Here is a 19,878-nt window from a genome sequence, read left to right on the forward strand (position 1 = left end):
CTGAAATACGTTTCCTACTGTTTACCCAGTCTGTGTCCTTCATAATTTTGTACCCCTCGCCAAGTCCTCCCTCAGCTTCATCTGCTTGGAAAAAAACAAATCCAACCTCATTTCAAATCTTGATAAAACTCCATGCCAGGCAATGTCCTTGTAACACACACAAAATGCTGGAGGAACTCAGCAAGTCAGGCCGCATCTATGGAAATGAATAAACAATCGACATTTCGGGCTGATGTGCTTCTTCAAGACTGAGAAGGAAGGGGAAGATGGCAGAATAAAAAAAGGTGGAGGAAGGGAAAGGAGGCTAAACCTCCTTCATACAGTTACATTGAAATTTTCACCAGATAGAAAACAAGGTGATAGGTTACTATAAATAGGCAGGAATGGGCAACTGATTGTACAAACACCCCACAATGTCCCTATTAAATGGCCAACACCAGGCTTCAGATATGTACACCTACTGCCATTTCTGTAAAATCCTCCACTTCCTTGGGAAGAGTAAGTGATCAACATCTTTCAAGTTTCCCAGGGCAATACCCCCAGCAGAGTGGTAAAATTGAATATATAATCTGTAGCTTGAATACTTAAGATTAGGTTATCCAACTCCATTATGGCATGGCATCTATAGCACTAATACCAGGCCCCCAAAACAGCCTGTTACTCAGAGCTCTATTCATGGAAAGAGATTACTAGGCAGACAGAGGAAAATATGTCCTCAAAACTACCTCTATAATAATGGAGTATCACCAACGACTCCTAGAAAACCTGGTCCATGATTGTTTAAAGTGGGAGAACAGCAATTGGGATGGTATTAGGAACTAAGTCCAAATATCAGGAGCACAAAGCATTGCTTAAAATAGTAAAAGCAGCACACCACTTCACAAACAAATGATTTCACCAGTCTCCTCAGGCACCTTCTACTCCTTCTGTGGGAGTATTGAGTTCAAATTCAATTAATTATCATTCAACCATACATAAATACTCATGAATTCAGCCAAATTAAACAGCATTCCTCTGGGGCCAAGATGCAAAACACAATACCAACATCATACACAGCATTAGGTACATACAGCACATATAAGGTAGCAGTAAACAGTGACAAAAAAAAAATTTCCTAAGCGAAATGTCCTGTAAATCGATGGTGCATGGGTGTTGTCGGAGTGAACACTGGCGCACTGCCAGGAGGGGCCAGCCCCCAATGCGGCGTGCATGCTACATTACACCTCTTACGGCATCTCTCCTCCAGGACTGCTGCAATAGGCACAAGGCCTAGTCCTTGCTACAAATGGGTCCATGTAACTCCCCTGCCGTCAGTCTCACCAATAAACTGGTGAACTGGACTTGCAGTATTTACACTAGCAGTGAACAAAAATGCCCAAGACAACCACTCTCAGTTAGTCTGCACACCACCTCCGTGCATCCATTCAGGCACCTTTCTGTAGCAGGCAGCCACAGGGTTTGCACTGAGTTCAGCTCCTCCGCCAACAAGCAACTCGCTGATGGGGTAGATTGCAATACTTGGAAGTTCTTAATGTCCTGCATTGCCTTATGATTGGAAAAAAAAGATGTTTAAGACAACAAAAAGTCAGAGTTCTCCCCTGAGCCACCTTATACTCCCTAACTGGAGTGGAAGCAGATCATCCTCCATCCCAAAAAACTGTCCAAGCCAGGAATCATAAAGGAAGTTTCAGGGCCTACACCTGCTTCCAATTCTAATGTATGTTAAGAATGATAAACTTAATAAACTCAGTGAATTAATTGCCTTTGCTCTCCTTAACAAGTCTTTAATTGCTTGCTTTATTAAAGTATTTTTCATACTAAACCAACAACTACAGAATCACATGGTCTTAGGGACGACTTGGATGGTACTGTCCATTTTATCTACCTCAAATGGCAGATGAGTTACCTTTCATTAAGATTCTTATTTTAGGTAGCAGGTGCGTAACACATTTTTATAAGTCCTCCAAACACAGGTGAGATAGAATACTTGAGATTTTTTTTCTTCTGTTGATTAAGAACACCAGGATACTCTATTGGAAAGGAATTTAGCAAGCCCACGTCAACAACCATCCAGATGAGCAAAACAACATGATGAAATTTAGCAGTGGCAACTCAACTAGTTTCAGATGTGGGATCGGTTTTATAACATTCAATTTGTTTGATACAGGCAGTGCCATTTCTTCAAATGCGACTTCCCCTCCATTAGACCTTCTCAACTTCATCTGGCCTTCTGGCACTTGACAAAAGCTACTATTACAGTAAATATTTTGGTTCTGTCAGACATCTGGATGAAAGGTGATGACATTTGCCTCTAAATAGTTGTCCAAAGGAAATCATTTTGTTTTAGAGGAAGGAATATGTTGGCAAAATGGGAGAAAACAGGGAGTGGGTGTCCTGCCCAGATCTAATAATAGTGATCTAACAGCATCAGGTATCATAGGAGTCAGCCAGACTTTGCTGCATCTCTGCTCTTTCCTTCCCATCTACCCAATAATAGAGCCACATCCTGTCCTGCTGCCTACTCTATCCCGTGGAGTTTGTATCAGCAGACTCCACATCACCAACAAAGTCCAAAAATCTGACTCCTCAGGATGAAATCCTATTGCCATCCATTTCACTTAGATTCTCATGCTCAGTGTTGTCATCTGACCCAGGGACTTGGCATTGGTTCTGACCATGAGCTTCTCTGCTGAGTGCTCCACTTTCCTCCCAAATCCTGAAGTTATTCTGGTAAGTTAACTGGCGGCTGCAAGTTTTCCTCTTAGTATAACCAGATGGCAAAAACGGGTATTGATGGGTGTGCATGACATAAGTTGCAGGGTTATAGAAATGGATGTTGGGGTGGGGGAATGGGACTGCTCTGCAAGGAGTCAGAGTAGATTGGAATGGCCTCATTAAATGCATAAGACACAGGAGCAGAATTAGGCCATTCAGCCCACTGAGTCTACTCCACCAATACATTATAGCTTGCTTACCCCTCTCAACCCCATTCTCCTAGTAATCTTTGATACCCTGATTAATCAATTATACTCAATGACTGCCTCCGTAGCCAGCTGTGGCAATGATTTCCAGATTCACTACCCTCCAGCTAAAGAAATTCCTCATCTCTGTTCCAAATCGGCTCACAATACACCTAAATGCAGTCTGACTAATCCTGATAAAGCCTCAGCATGATATCCTTGCTTTTGTATTCTAGTCCTCTCAAAATGAATGCTAGAATTGCATTTACCTGACTCAATCTGCAAGTTAAGCATTAGGAATCCTGCACAAGGACTCCCATTCCCTTTGCACCCCTGATTTTTGAATTTTCTCCCCATCTAGAAAGTAGCCCACATCTTTATTATTTCTACCAAAGTGCGTGAGCATGCACTTCCTTACACTATATTCCATCTGCAACTTTGCTCATTCTCCCAATCTCAGAATCAGGTTATGATCACCGGCGTGTGACGTGAAATTTGTTAACTTAGCAGCAGCAGTTCAATGCAATGCATAATCTAGAAGAGAAAAAAATAATAAAAAAATAAGTAAATCAATTACAGTATATGTATATTGAATAGGTTAAAAACATGCAAGAAACCAGAAATACTGTATATTTAAAAAATGAGGTAGTGTCTATGGATTCAATGTCCATTTAGGAATCAGATGGCAGAGGGGAAGAAGCTGTTCCTGAATTACTGAGTGTGTGCCTTCAGGCTTCTGTACCTCTTACCTGATGGTAACCGTGAGAGAAGATCATGCCCTGGGTGCTGGAGGTCCTTAATAATGGACTCTGCCTTTCTGAGACACCGCTCCCTGAAGACGTCCTGGGTTCTTTGTAGGCTAGTACCCAAGATGGAGCTGACTAGATTTACAACCCTCTGCAGCTTCTTTCGGTCCTGTACAGTAGCCCCTCCATACCAGACAGTGATGCAGCCTGTCTGAATGCTCTCCATGGTACATCTATACAAGTTTTTGAGTGTATTTATTGACATGCCGAATCTCTTCAAACTCCTAATGAAGTATAGCCGCTGTCTTGCCTTCTTTATAACTACATCGATATGTTGGGACCAGGTTACATCCTCAGAGATCTTGACACCCAGGAACTTGAAGCTGCTCACTCTCTCTCTCTGCTTCTGATCCCTCTATGAGGATTGGTATGTGTTCCTTCGTCTTACCCTTCCTGAAGTCCACAATCAGCTCTTTCACCTTACTGACAGTAAGTGCCAGGTTGATGCTGCAGTACCACTCCACTAGTTGGCATACCTCACTCTGTATGCCCTCTTGTCACCACCTAAGATTCTACCAACAATGGTTGTATCGTCAGCAAATTTATAGATGGTATTTGTGCTATGCCTAGCCACACAGTCGTGTATATAGAGAGTAGAGCAGTGGGCTAAGCACACACCCCTGATGCGCCACTGTTGATCATCAGCGAGAAGGATATATTATCACCAATCTGCACAGATTGTGGTCTTCCGGTTAGGTAGTGATCTGTCCAAATCCTTCTGCCCCCCACCTATCTTTATATTGTCCGCAAACTTGGCCACAAAGCCAGCAATTCCTTCATCCAAATGGTTGACATACAACATGAAAAGAAGTGATCCCAACACCAACCACTGCAGAACATCACTAGTTACCAGCAGCCAACCAGATAAAGGCTCCTCTTGTCTCCTGCCAGTCAGCAAATCTTCAATCCATACGAGTATCTCTCCAGTAATACCATAGGCTCATTTTACCTCATCAAAGACCTTCTAAAAATCCAAATAAACATTATCCACTGCCTCTCCTCGACTCTGACAAGCCTTTTTTTTTCTCAAAAAATTTCAACAGATTTATCAGGCAAAATTTCCCCTTAAGGAAACCATGCTGAATTTGGCCTATTTTGCCATGTGCCTCCAACCTCATCCTTAATAATGATTCCAACATCTTTCTAACCACTGAAATCAGGCTAACTGGCCTATAATTTCCTTTCTTCTGCTCCCCCTGCCTTCTTAAAGAATAGAGTAACATTTGCAATTTAATGATCCAAATGATCTAATGATTCTTGGAAGATTATTACTAATGCCTTCACAATCTTCAGCTACCTCTTACAGAACCCTGAGGTGCAGTCCTTCCAAATTTTCAGCTTCCGAACCACCTTCTCCTTAGTAATAAGGACACTCACTTCTGCCCTCTGACACTCTTGTATTCCTGGCGTTCTGCTAGTGTCTTCCACAGTGAAGACTGAAATAAAGTTCTTATTAAGTTTATTCGCCAATTCTTTGTTACTACCTCTCCAGCATCATTTCCCAGCAGCCCAATATCCACTCTCAAATCTTACTCTTTATATATCTGAAATAACATTTTATATCCTCTTTTATACTGTTGGCTAGCTTATCTTCATATTTCATCTTTTCTCTCTTTATAGCATTTTTAGTTGCCCTCAGTTGATTTTTGAAAGCTTCCCAATTCTCTACCTTTCCACTGATTTTTGTTATATGTCCTCTGTTTTGCTTTATGCTGTCTTTGGACCTCCCTTGTCAGCCACGGTTGCCTTATGCTCCCTTTAGAATACTATTTCTTCTTTGGGATGTAGATTCCCTGCGCCTTCTGAATTGACCCAGCAACTCCAACCAATGATGTTCTGCCATCATTCCTGCTAGTGTCCCATTCCAGTCAACTTTGCCAGCTCCTCTCTCTTGCCTATGTAGTTGCATTTACTCCATTGTAATACTGATACATCTCATTTTATCTTCTCCCTCTCAAACTGCAGAGTGAATTCTATCATACTATGATCAGTCTCTTCAGGGTTCCTTTACCTTAAGCTCCCTAGTCAAATCTGGTTCATTACACAACACCCAATCCAGAATTGCCTTTTCCTTAGGGGTCTCAACCATTTTGATCTTGGCATCTGAGAGACAACATGTCTCTTTCATGTCCACAAACTCTGCTGTCTGCTTCTCTAACTACAGAATCCCCTATCACTACTGCCCTCTCTTCTCCCCCTTTCCCTTCTGAGCCAGAGACAAATTCAGTTCCAGTGCCCCAGTAAGTCGCTCAACATCCCCGTATCAAAAGTGGAGTGCTGATTATTGAGGGGAATGACCACAGCAGCATTCTGCACTGGCTGACTATTCCCTTTTCCTCTCCTGACAGTCACCTAGTTACCTACCTTCTGCAACTTAGGAGTGACTACCTCCCTGTAGTTTCTATTACCTCCTCATTCTCAGACATGAGCCCAAGGTCACTCAGTTGCAGCTCCAGTTCCCTGCACTTCAAAATTTTTCATACAGCTTTCCATATCATAACTGCACTCTCAAGTCCAGCTAAACAAAGCAATAACCACTAAAAGTATAAGTTTAACAACTGCAGTCCAAGTTTTAAACATATTTATTCAAAGACTGCAAACCTCATGACATTTTTCAAAATGGACTCTTTCAGTATAAAAGTTGCTCCGTTAAAAGAGAAGCTTACAGTAATATAGCATCTTTCCTGACCGCGACATCTGCCAGTCTATACAGTGTATGAAAGCTATGTGTAAAAGCTCCATGAATAGCAATATGATTATAATAAGAACTATTTACTTTTACTCATGTTTATCAAGGGACAATATTGGTCAGACATCAGGGAAAATTTTTCTGCCATTCATCAGTCCAGCGCAACAAGTTCTTTCAAGATCACCTGAAAAGGCAGACAAAACTTCCTCTGAAATAAAACACCTCCCAAAAACATGGCATTTTGAACAGCACTGCAAAGGTGTGTATTTTCAGTTTCTGGTACTCTAGTCTGTGGAAGGGAATTTGGAATACTCAACCTGCCACTCCAGGGATGAGTACACAACATTCCTAAATACAATTCCATGGGAAGCTGTATTATTTCAACCAGGTGGTTCTTTTTATATTCTAACGCAGAACATTGTATAATTTTATTTAATAATAGGGCATTTAAACCAAGCCCAATCCTACTCTTTCATTTGGAGTAGAGATCACCGCATAATGGCCAGGAATTTTTACAGATACAGTGGACTCTGGTTTTTGTTCTTTGTGTTGTCCCAAGTAAGTGGCTATTCTGATTAACCTATGGCCCAATTAACCAATCAACTAAACAGCTGGTATTCCCTTCATTTATTTGGGATTCTAAGATGCTTAATTGGGGACTGTTGCCAAACAGGTTCTAACCAGCGTCAGTTGTGTACTTGTGTGACCATTAGACACTACACCTTAGAGCAAACTGACGCTATTTTTAAATAACATCAGTTGCGTGTGTTTGTGTTCAAGAAGCAGTGATTTTGTCACCGATAGCTGTCAAGAAACAAGCAGTAAGACAATTTGGAACTGTTTTCCTCACTGATTCTTTGAGACTTGAAGATGCCAGAAATATCCAGGAGTGAAAATGAAACCATTTCACTTCAACAAGATAGGAAATATGGAAGAATTTGAAGGTATTGACAATCATTTTGAATGTTAAAATGAAAATGAAGATTTGGTGCATGTAATTGTCAAAAAGATTGTATGAAGGCAGTCCACTATCTATACTAGGTGTCTGTGCTGATTTTTTTCATTTACAGTCAATCAAAAGAACACTGTAGCGTACAATGGATTAATTCCTCCCTCGATTACAATTAGGAAATAATAGTTTTATAGAGTTGATGGTGTTCTAATTTGTTCCATTTTTCCAGTTAAATGGTAGCTTGCCCTTTTTATATCTTTTTAACTATTCACATTAAACTTTGGGCAATGGGGCAGACGCTTAATTGGCCCAACATGTACTGGTCCCGATGTGTCCCATTTAACCAGAACTACTGTATTTCTAACCGGCATGACTTAAAAGATTTAAAAGTTAGAATTTATGAAAAGTTAAACAGCACACAACACGATTTATCTTGCATCTTTAACAATGTTTAATGTAAGTTTAGCACCACACCCATGTTTGTAGGTTTTTCCTTCAAGGATCACCCTTAAAAGGAAAACATCGTGTGAAGAACAAGTGATTAAACATAAACTTTTATTCAGAACATTGTTTCATTTATTGAAGGCAAAGCTGATTCCAGCAATTGCTGCACAAGTTCTTACACAAAAAAGACATGAACACAAAAGCTCAGAACAGAAATGTTTTTGTCCCCAAGGGCCCTATAACCTTTCTTGCAGTGCTCCTGTTCCCCAGAAATTTAATTATTCTGAACAGCATACGTACATGCATGCAGGTTGTGAATTCATGCCCTGGTACTTCTGCTAACCTTCTGGGATTTGTCAGCTCAGTGAGTACACCTGAGAGCAAGGTGATTCAATAGCAGAATTGCTTTGATTTATGTGACCAGAGCAGAATGGTGGAATGTTTCAGTGGGTTGACCGTGGAGCTATACCTCTAACTGGCTGCCAGATTCTTTTTTTTAAAAGAAAAACAGGGAGTGGAAGTTGTCTTAGTTGCTTTTAAGTCTTCATACTGTGAAGTCATTAAATATCATTTCTAAAAAAACACAAGACTTTTTCAACACCTCTCCTTTCTAGTGTTGCACTTCTTAGCAAGCTGACCGGAACAGTCATACCCCCACCTGAGCTCTGTACTTCTCCTCCACAAGCATGAGATTTTAGATTTTGAACAACTCTCAGTAACTCTGACAATGTAACTCTTCAACTGCAAAATAAGAACAGAAAACAGTGATTTCCTGTAATTACATCAGCTTTTGCCACCAGAAGTTCAACTGAAATAGTTTTTACTGTAAGTACTTTTTCATTACTGAAGAATGATTTAACAGACAGTTTTGTGTGAGTCTGCGAACAGTACATTCAGATCTTTCCACAAAGCTCATAAAGGACATATGTTTGTTACATTCAAGAGCCTGAAGCTTACTGATAAGATGACCACAGTGTATGACCCATGCTTTTCATATATTTTTTTCTTTTAAATTGGAGTAGCAGGTGGCCACATGCAGTAACAGACACCCACAAGTACAAGTGGCCCACTTACTCACTCACATACCTGCTTTGTGCCCCGTTTTGCTGAACCAGCAGCATTGCTGGACCCTTTTTCTACTTTGAAAGACACTGCCAAATCAGGAATAAAAATTACCATCAGACAGAAGCTGACAAAAGCTGTTTTTATCTAATAATTAAAAGAAGCCTGAACTAGAACTAAATAGATAAATTAACCCCTTTCAAGGTTGGTATGCTATAGTAAAATTTATAGCTACTGTTATGATCAAAAACCACTAATTTAAAATCCTTAGCAATTACTGCTTTTTTCTTCTTTTAAGCAGAGCTCTCTGCTGCACGTCTTATCAACATTTTAGCTAGGATTGCTACAGAACAGTATCACAAGTATTTAATATTGTAATTACTACTGCAGCTATTGACATTAACAACTAGTTTTTCCTTTTTAAAAAATCTATTAGCTAAAGGTGCAGAGATGTGAAGCTGCTTTCAAACACACAAAACCCTTGCCTGTCTGAAAAGTTGCCTTCATATAAATTTACTAACAGAATGCCTCCACATCCTTATGTAATAGGTTTGAGGAAAGCTGACAAATGGGCCAGTGTCACTACATTTAGAGATTACAAGAACACCTGTTCCTTAACAGAGCAGAAAATGATCACTCTCAAAAACCAAGATGATAGAGGATTTACAAAACTTAACCACATCCTCACTAGCTGATTCATTAGCTGATTCTCCTTTTATTTAACACTACCTCTGCCCACTTGGGATTTCTTTCCCATTTCATCTCCTTCCATTGCTCAACCATATTAGAGATGTATAAAATAGAGAAGAACATAGGACATCGTTCAGTAGGATCGAGTGGTTAGGAGATAACTGAGTGAGGTGGGTGATGGATCTTCCTCTGGAAGTGACAGGAAGCATGTAATGTTCTTTTTTTTGTTTTTTCCTCAGTAGCAGCTTTGTGCACACGCAGCACTGGTGGAGTGCTTACGCCCTCTCTACAGCAAGAAAACACAGAGAAGAGAGGGCTGCCACCTGCAGGGGACCGTGGGTTGTAATGCAAACCCAACATGCCTTGAGTTGTGTAACCTGGATTCACCGGTCATGCCATTGTGCCTCTCAGTGTGGTGGGTTCAGTGTGCCGAGTCCTCGCTGTTGCTTCTGTTTCTGCTGCATTAGCAACTGCTCCAGTGCAGAAGGTCCAGGATGCATCATTGAACTAGACCAGATTGACTGAAGAGTGGGGCAGGGAAAGAAACAAAAAAAAATCCACATGTTATGGTAATTCAACAGTCTTCAACGAATAGTAGTGTACACATGGACACCTCTAGCCAAATCCTACCCCCTGAAACAGCAATTATCCTTCAAGACAACACTCAAGCTATGTCTATGCTTTTCTACTAATGTTATAGCTCAAGATTGAAAAGGTAGAGAGTCAAGTATGATTCATCAAGGCAGCATCATAATGAATTATTCAAAAGTATGACTGTTATTTAAAATGGCAAAACAAGAAACATGACTTTACCATTCAGAATGAGTAAAGGATTGAATGGAAACACACGTCTGAAAGCATTCAAAGGGCAGTTTCACACTTTTAAATGATAAAATTGGCTCCAAAATAACCACTGTGTACAGGAATGTTCTTAATTGTGCATATACAATACAATTACATAATAGGGTGTTAGCTATCAGACTCAATACCCAGAGCCTGGAATGACACCTTGCCCTATTGTCCTGTTTACTATTTATTGTAATGCCTGTTTTTGTGCACTTTTACACAGTCCTGTGTAGGTCTGTAGTCTGGTGTAGCTTTCTCTGTGTTGTTTTTTTACGTAGTTGTCTTGTTTTTGTACTGTGTCATGTAACACCATGGTCCTGAAAAAAGTCTCATTTTTACTATGTACTGTACCAGCAGTTATGGTTGAAATGACAATAAAAGTGACTTGACATGACTATTAGTTTGCAAGACTGCAAACTAATATTAAAATATCAAGTCATATTTCCAACCACTTTCTCTAATATTTTACTGTATGATTTACTGTAGGACTTCAAATAAAAAAAAAAAAAAAATTAACATTAGTTTTTATAGCTATAGACACAATTTAGAATTCTTGCCAATTACTTTTATGAAAAGGAATCACTTAGGGCTTGAAAGTGTAACAATTTCACAGTCTGCGGACATCCAAAAGAAAGTTGTAGCAGTTTCCTGCTCTGGTGCTATGATGAATGAATGAATATCAGTGGGGAATTACATCATAATCAAATCGTTTGTCAAACTCAATATGATAAAAATAAAATCTCTGCTTAATGACCACACGAACTCCCTTAATCCACACTGCCTTTTGCATTTGTCCTTATACAGCTGCAAGAAAATGCAGTTGCAATTACCTGGTTTTCTGCATTAATTACTCATAAAGTGTGATCCAATCTTCATCTAAGTCACAATAATAGATCAACATAATCTGCCTAAACTAATAACACAAACAATTGTACTTTTCATTGTACTCGAAGAGTCAATGGTTAATCTGTTCTGTACCTGACAATATTTAACATTAATGCACTTTAGTTTATTACTTCTGTGTCATTCATCTGTAGAATTTATCCTTACCTTCCTAAGTTATGGTCTGTTATGTACTTTACATCCTAGTTCGAAGAACAACCATCTCATTTCCATATACATTATATACATGCATGTAGTTAAATGACAATAAACTTGACTCTATTGAGCACATTGTTTAATCATTCACAATCCAGGCTGGAAAAACTATCTGAACTCTTGTATTTAGTAACTGGTAGAACCTCCTACAGCAGCAGTCACCTCCACCAAAAGTTTCCTGCAGCTGCTGATCACAATGGCGAGGAGGAATTTTAGACCATTCCTACATTAAAAAAACTGTTTCAGTTCATCAATGCTTCTGGGATACCTTGCATGAACAACCCTCTTCAGGTCATGCCACAGCATTTCAATTGGATTAAGGTCCGGACTCTGACTTGGCCATTCCAAAGTACGAATTTTCCTTTTAAACCATTCCATTCTGTTGTTGATTTATTCTTGTGTTTTGTATCATTGTCTTGTTGCATCATCCAACTTCTATTAAGCTTCAGGTTTTGGAATGCTACCCTGACAGTCTCCTGTAAAATAACTTGTTACAATTTTGTAATACATTGTTCCTCATTGACTGTAAGCTGTCTAGGCCCTGAAGTAGCAAAGCAGCTTGAACCCATGATGTTCCTTCCACCATGCTCAGCATGAGGTTTTGGTGTTGGTGTACAGTGCCCTTTTCTCTCCAAACATAGTAGTGTGCATTTCCGCCAAAAAGTTAAACTTTTGTTTCATCTGTCCACAGAACATTGTGCCAGAGGTATTGTGGAACATCCAGATGGTCTTCTGCAAACTTGTGATGTGCAGCAAAGTTTTTTTTTGGAGAGCACTGGTTTCCTCCATGGTGTCCTTCCATGAACACCATTCTTGTTCAGTGTTTTTCTTATAGTGGACACATCAACAGAGACTTTAGCAAGTTCTAGAGATTTCTGCAGGTCTTCTGCTGTTATGCTTGGGTTCTTCTTCCACGTTCTTTAGCATTACGCATTGTGTTCGGTGTGATCTTTTCAGGACACCCACCCGTAGGCAGAGTAGCAATAGTACTGAATTTTCTTCATTTGGAGACAATTTCTCTTACTGTGGACTGACGAACACTCTTGTCTTTAGAAATGCTTGTTGCCTTTCCTAGCTTCATGCATCTCTACATTTCTTCTAAGGTCCTCTGAAAGTTGTTTTGATTGAGGCACAGTGCATATAAACAAATCTTTCTTGAGAAATGCAGGTTCCGTCAGTAACCTGACTTTGTGTGTCTTCTTTTTAAAAATAGGGCAGAGTACCTCTACAACCCACACCTCCAATCTCATCTCATTGATTAGACCAGCTGACTCCAAATAGCTTTTGTAGAAAGGCACTACCCCAGAGCTTCACATACTTTTTTGAACTTAAGACTGTGACTGTTCAAATGGTGTATTCAGTATTGACAACAATTATGTACAATTGTTTGTGTACTATTAGTTTAAGCAGCTTGTGTTTGTCTATTATTGTGACTTAGATGAAGATCAGACCACATTTTATGAGTAATTAATGCAGAAAACCAGATAATTGCAAACTGTTCACAAATTTCTCCTTGCGACTATATGTTCCCCAAGGCTTTTACAGTAGAGCTTACAAGAAACAATCTATCATTTGGCCTGCCATTCACAATCACATTCATTGTTGTCAACTTCTTCACATTTGAGCATATTGACCAAAGGAAAATCTTCTTTCTGCCCATGCCATAGCATATGTCAGAATAACTTTGTTCCATGTTTAAGGGCTAAGTCTCAAGCATTTATTGCAGCTGCTGTTCACTAGATCTGGCTATATTAGATAAAGTGTTGTTAGGACTGGTAAAACCTGTCAATAGTTTAGGACTATCCTGGAAAAAGGTAAGAACTCTGAAATGTCCATATGAATAGTCTCCTAAAAACACTGGTATGACATTGGCAGTGTGACCGTTGGGTGTTGTGTACGTACGCACACAGAGTCAGCTCTCCTTATCCGTGGGTTCTGCATGTGGGGATTCAACCAACTGCGGATCAGGAAAACCCGGAAGTTCCCTCTCAGCACTTGTTACTTGAGCATGTACAGGCTTTTTTTGTCATTATTTCCTAAACAATACAGTATAACAACTATTTACACAGCATTTACACTGTATTGGGTATTATAAGTAATCTTGAGATGATATAAAGTATACAGGAGGATGTGCATAGGTTACCGCAGATCAGGAATAAAAAAAACCATAAGTTCTCTACGTTGGAACAGGTACATCCGGTATTATTTAGCGTCAGTTAGTCAAATGTTTGTCTTAGTAAATATTTTACTTTTCTATGCATAAAAAACACTTAAGAAACGTTAGTATTTCAATAATTAAACCACTGTGTTGCTTAGTTATAATTGTAGCTTTCATTGGGGCAGGGCCTTCACATGCTCCATTATTCTCACTTTATCCTTTAAAATTGTTCCAATTGTTGACCGACTGTAGCCTAACGCTTTTCCAATGACTGATGGTGTTCCACCTCTTTCCGATCACTTTATTTCCACTATATTTTCAATTGTGATCGTTTTCCGGAACAAAAACACTGCGGGTGGCAGGTCCCAAGCTCCCCCACGTCCTAAATTCCACCGCGCTGAGACAGGTTAAATAAGGTCTGGAACTCCACCGGTGGGGGGGGGGGGGGGGGAGAGAGAGAGAGTCCGGAACAAATCCCCCGCGGATAAGAAGGGCCGACTGTATGTATACACACACACTGTTGGAAGTATGAAAAAAGCACAGGGGCCTAAGTGCATAACTATTCAGTTGGTCAGGCAACTTATAAGTGCTTTAATTTTTTTGTTTTAATTTCATATTCCTTTGAGCTTTAATCTCCTAATTTAATGTCAGAGGAGTTTGATTTCCTGTCACTAACTTCAACATCCTTATATCAAGAAAGATTTGAACAACTGTAGGTAATTGCCCTCCTACTTGCTGTTCAACGACCCATTCTGGAAATGAGTCTCTGAACATAAAGGGCTCCCACTAAATTATGAGGTCAGAAATTCCTGATTAAGTTTCAGGAATAACTGCTTCAGTAACTGTGTTATTTCCTTCTTTGGAACCACATGCCAGCACTAATCATCATCTGGAGAACAAATGAAGGGAAGAAGTTAGAAACTGGACATTGGTGGGAATAGAGAAATCCAATGAAATATCATACCTTGAAACTGTCCATGAGCAGTGTGGATGACTCATCCAGTGTGGTGTTTGGGGCAGCCCAGGTGTTGCTGGGAGTACTGACCTGATGCCAAGTGATGTCTGAAGAGGAAGATGCAGCAGGTAGATAGTCCAGGCCAAATCCACTCATTACTGGGTTCATTTTCCAAAAGAAAAACAGATTGATTTTAATCCATATTTTTAAAAGATGTACATCTTTTTGCTATTTATGTGGTAGAAGATACAATTACATTTTTCATAATTGCTGCAGTCAAGAACAGATAAATGTTGCTTTTTGTTTTCATCTATAGGACATTCAAATTTGTGAAAGTTTGTCAAAATAAGGAACACATTGCCTGAATGATTTCACATTTCTCAACTTATGGTTCAGACAGAAAGAACTGTTACAAAAAATAAATCATGAATGCTGGACATGTACTTCTCTTTAAAGCTGAACAATTTTTGAAACAGGAAACAGAAACCAATACATGAGGATATTAGGTACTCTACCTGATTTATCTGTACGTTTCATGTTCCACCGATCAGTCAGCCTCCTCTCACTGTTGTCAGGAGTTCCAATAGGTCCAAAGCCAGCAAATGAGTTTTGGTTGTGAGTTGGTGGAGAACTTGGCAAACTGCTGGGATTAGAGGAGTGAGGAGACTGGCTTGCTGGTGTTGAGTGGTCTAATCCATGTGAAGGAGGAATAACATTTCAAGTGAGGTTCTTTATTTCAGTATTAGTTCAAAAGAATAGCTGTCATCCCTTCAGTTTAGCCTATCAAGGTAGCGACTTGAACCAAATACCGCAGCTAAAAAGCCACTGTGAAATCTATATTGGTGGCTTCAAATGTGATGTTATGCGATACAAAGTGCAAATCAGTGGCTTTAATTACATTATGATAGGTGATTATCCAAGTCTTTCCACTAATGCCACAGAAGAAACAAAATTCATTCCTGCTGTCCAACTTCCTATGACTTATTTGTTGAATTGAGTAATTTAAAAAAGTAGATAAAAACATTTGAAAAAGTGTTTCCATAACAGCTGAAATAATCCAAAGCACATTTGTGTGCTGAAAAGTAAAATTTATACTGGAAACTCTACTTCATGTGCAACTACCCAGAACCACAAAAGAATGCTTCCACTGACGGAATGTTCTGGTCAAACAGCTTTTATTAAAGTTGGAATTCAAAAATACTAACCTGAGCTGGCAGGAAGAGATGGGGACCAAGGGTTTCCATCAAATAATGAATAACAGGAGGTCTCATGGAATGCTTGTGGTAGCGCATTCTCTGATTTGCCACTTGGTGCTAGATTCTTGCCATAAACCTCACTGAAAATGCTGTTATTCTGAGAGTTTTCCTGAAAAGTAAAGGATAACATACTGACAGATCTACATTTAAGCTAAAGTGTTTCTCTAACGATATGTTTGGTAACTTTTGCAAGATCTATCTATATTTTGTTGAAGCAAAGCATGATCATAACAATAAAAAGCACTTGCAAATATACCTTTACCATTCCAAATTAGGACTGTGACTAGAGCTAAACAGCAGCAAAACACTTTTTTCTTTTAGCCAAAGTTTTTTGACAGGAACTAAAAAGAATTTAGTTGAAAATGAGTTAAAGAGCTGTCAGCCTTGAGCCACTTCATTCAATGGGGTCAGGAAACCTGGCTTCTAAAATATAGAATAACAGAATAGTTACAGTAGGCAAAGAACCCTTACAGCCTGTGAAGTCAGTAATTGCTCTGTGCAAGAGTAATTCAGCTTGTCCTGCTTCCTTACTTTCTCTCCACAGCCCAGCAAATTCTGAGATGCATGTGCAGCTCCCTTGCCAACTTTACAACAGAATCTGTCCTGTTTCACTAGCAGCGCATTAAAAAATGTAACCATCCACTCTGTAATCTCTGAAGCATTGAATTAATTCTAAAGTACAGTGGATTCCAGCTAATTGGGACACAATGGAACAAGTATATTTTGGCCCAAATAAATGAATGACCTAATTACCCAAAGTTTCATGGCAACATATAAAAAAGTATAAAAAAAGGAGAAATTATCGCTCAACTATGTAACAAACTACGTATTTAAATGAAATCAAAAATAAATTAGAACACTACCAAAACTACTACAAACACTATAAAATAGTATTTTCAATACAAGCACATGCAAGAGACGCTATTTAAAAACTGTTTGCTGTAAGCGTGGTGTACTGTCTAACTGCCACATTGATGTAGTTAGAAGCTGTTCAGCAACAGTCTCCTGTCCCAGTTAAATGGCATAGTGTCCCAAATAAATGAAGAGAAACTCAGCTATTTTCTCAATTTGTTTTTACTTTTTTAAAGATTTGTCTGAAATAAGTGGCTGCTGCGATTAACCGTTGGCCCATTGTCTATTGCACACTGCATGTAATTACAATTTGAATTTTTCCCCCAACACATTCAATTTGTGTTTCAAGCGAAATAGTAACTTCTACTAGTCAAAAAGAGTAAAACAAGTCAATTGATTGTTAACATGCCACAGGGTTAACAATAACCTTTTTATAAAGTCAGTATAATGCACCAGTTAAGATACAAATTAACTCAGTGAAGCACAAATACTGAAGGGCTTAAAGCAACAAATATCGGGTTCTGATGAAGGGTCTCAGCCCAAACATCGACTATTTACTCTTTTCCACAGATGCTTCCTGTCCTGCTGAGTTCCTTCAGCTTTTTGTGCATGTTGCTTGGATTTCCAGCATCTGCAGATTTTCTCTTGTTTGAAATATGTTGTTAGTCATAGTCATATATTTAGGGCTATAAAGCATTTCAAATTTCGAAAGCACTTCTTTGGTGCAATTTCTCTCATCATCGATACTGCCTAACCTGCTCAGTATTCCCATCATGAGTTGATTTTTAAACGGACAATCCTTGTAGGCAAGCTCAGCATCCAATTTGCAGACAGCACGGTCTCAAAAATACTAAGTGATAGTAATGATGGGATTTTTAAAAAATAAGTGTTGATGAGAGATGAATGCAGAAACACAGAAAGTGCACAGAAACATGCCCTTTGGCCCATTATATCTGACCATTAATTTACACTAATCTGATATTGATCCCACTTTAAAAAAATTCTCCACTCATCAATTCTTCCCAGATTCTACCTTCTCACCTCCATGCTAGTCAATTTACAGTGATCTACCAATTCACATACAGTTTCCTTGAAAGTAATATGAAAAATATGTTTTCAATCCAAATTAATTGGCTTGATACATCATCTGAAAGCTAACTGCATTCTTGAAATATAATTCCTAATACTTCACTGAGGAACAATCTCAATTACTGACTTAAATCTAGAAAGCAAGTTTGAATCAAATAGCTCAATTACTAGTAACTGTATGCGAACACTTCCAAAACAATTTAAGGAAAAAAGTAGTGTTAAAATATTTCCCAGAAGGCTATCATGGGACAAGATTTCTGTAATATTTGTTTATGCTTGTGTCTCTTTTTTTGTCAACACTGAGATCAAATGACAATAGTAAGAACAGAATAAGCTAGTTGGGCACTGAACAATGAAGTTGAGTGGAGTCTGCTGGGTACAGCACAGACAAGCTGTTATTAGTATTGTCTTTCCACAGAAGCAACCACAGAAACAAAACTAACATAAAAGAAAAAATGGAATGGTATTTGCCCATGCAGTCAGCTTTTTACTCTAGCAGAAGCTGATGATTAGTATTATCTAAACAATACTCTATATCTGGAATTAACATCTTAAACAATACAAAATATATGAAGTAGAATTCGATGTGTCTAAGTATATTTTTGCATTACTTAAGATACTGATCTTAATAGTCGCTGTCCTGTATGTTCCAATAAAAATGCAACTACCAAAAAGCACTTAATTTCCAGAAATAATTTTATTAAACATACCTGATTAAGTGGAAAAGGTGGCAAGGACAATAAGGATGAAGAGGTAATCAGCTCAGAAGGCCTCTCCAGTCGAGATCGATTTGGCATCTACATTGATAGAAGGAAAATGTCACTGAAGTACTATAAAACTTTTTTAAATAAAATAAGATGTTACTGCACATCTTACTCCTGCTCCTATTTCTTATTTCTTATCAAATAGAATTATTCATTTAATGGGTGCTAGCTGTGGCACATTTGATAGGAATCTCATGGTTGTGAGTTCAAATTCTACTCTGAAGTCATGATCAAAATTAAAGTTGAAATCCAGGATTGAGGGAGTACTATACCACTTAAGATCCTATCTCCAATTGAGTTGTTAATCTGAGGCACCATCTGCTCTCTTGGATGGTTTTGAAAGATCCCATAGCATCACTTCAAAGGTATCTCAGATTAGACAACACAGGTTTAAGGCAAAGACTGAGTGGTTTAATGAGGATCTGAGGAATAGTTATTTTTAACTCAGAGGGTAGTTGCAATTTGAAATGAACAACTTGAGAAGGTGGTAGGGGCATGCACTCTCACAACACTTAGCATGTGAACAAGCACTTGAATTACCAAGTGGGATACTTGATGGTGAGCAAGGGCACTGTGGTTCTGTTTCTGTGCTGTGACTCAATCAATCAAAGGAGAATTAGTCCTGGTGCCTTGGGCAATCTTCATTCCTCAGCCAATATCAGTAAAACAAATTATCTGGTAACTATTACACACTATAGTAATATCACACACATCTATAGTGTGTGAATTTTACCATTAACAAATTAGTTGCTGTACCTTTTGCATTAGAACAAGGTACAAGAGATGGAGCAACTCAATGTGGTACCTGTCAGAGTGACAGTGGGGACAGTAGCTTTGATGGCTCGGGTTGAGGAATAAGAGTGGAGAGAGAATGTATAGAGGAGCTGGGGTAGTGAGGCAGGGGCCAGTAGATGGTGGTGGACTGAGAAGGGGTGAAGGATGATGAGCAGATAAAGCTAGTAAGGGAGAGAGTTGGAGTTGGAATACAGAGGCAAGTTGTTGATACGTGGAGTCAGACAGAACAGAGGCAGATGAAGCCAGGTGGGTGGAGGGAAGGCAAAGATAGAGTCCGCTAGGAGGGCGACCAGCAGGTATATGAAGATTACCAGTGCTGATAAGAATGAAAGGTGATAAAAAGAAACATTAAGTAAAGGATAAATGGAACCATATAGGAATGGAGGAGATCCAATAGGTATAATGTACAGGCAGTAGTAGATGATTGAAACCAGGAGTGGCAGTGAGTGGGACAAAGATGGG

The 19,878-nt window shown here is 39.1% G+C and overlaps 1 protein-coding gene across 4 annotated transcripts in view; it reads right to left on the minus strand.

Moving 5' to 3' along the window:
- Positions 1-7,834: 7,834 nt before the first annotated feature.
- smg7 (SMG7 nonsense mediated mRNA decay factor) overlaps positions 7,835-19,878 on the minus strand; it is a 120,370-nt gene continuing 108,326 nt past the window's right edge. For 3 of the 4 annotated variants that reach the window (XM_073063276.1, XM_073063275.1, XM_073063278.1), the window contains 5 exons: positions 18,568-18,654; positions 15,866-16,025; positions 15,176-15,349; positions 14,670-14,818; positions 7,835-10,124 (listed from right to left, as the gene is read on the minus strand). In XM_073063276.1, the coding sequence (XP_072919377.1) occupies positions 10,011-10,124; positions 14,670-14,818; positions 15,176-15,349; positions 15,866-16,025; positions 18,568-18,654 (684 nt within the window). In that variant the 3' untranslated portion in view covers positions 7,835-10,010. The remainder of the gene's footprint in view (positions 10,125-14,669; positions 14,819-15,175; positions 15,350-15,865; positions 16,026-18,567; positions 18,655-19,878) is intronic. The other variant, XM_073063277.1, reaches the window with a different exon arrangement.

The sequence above is a fragment of the Hemitrygon akajei genome, chromosome 12 (assembly GCF_048418815.1).
Source record: "Hemitrygon akajei chromosome 12, sHemAka1.3, whole genome shotgun sequence".
NCBI lineage: Eukaryota > Metazoa > Chordata > Chondrichthyes > Myliobatiformes > Dasyatidae > Hemitrygon > Hemitrygon akajei.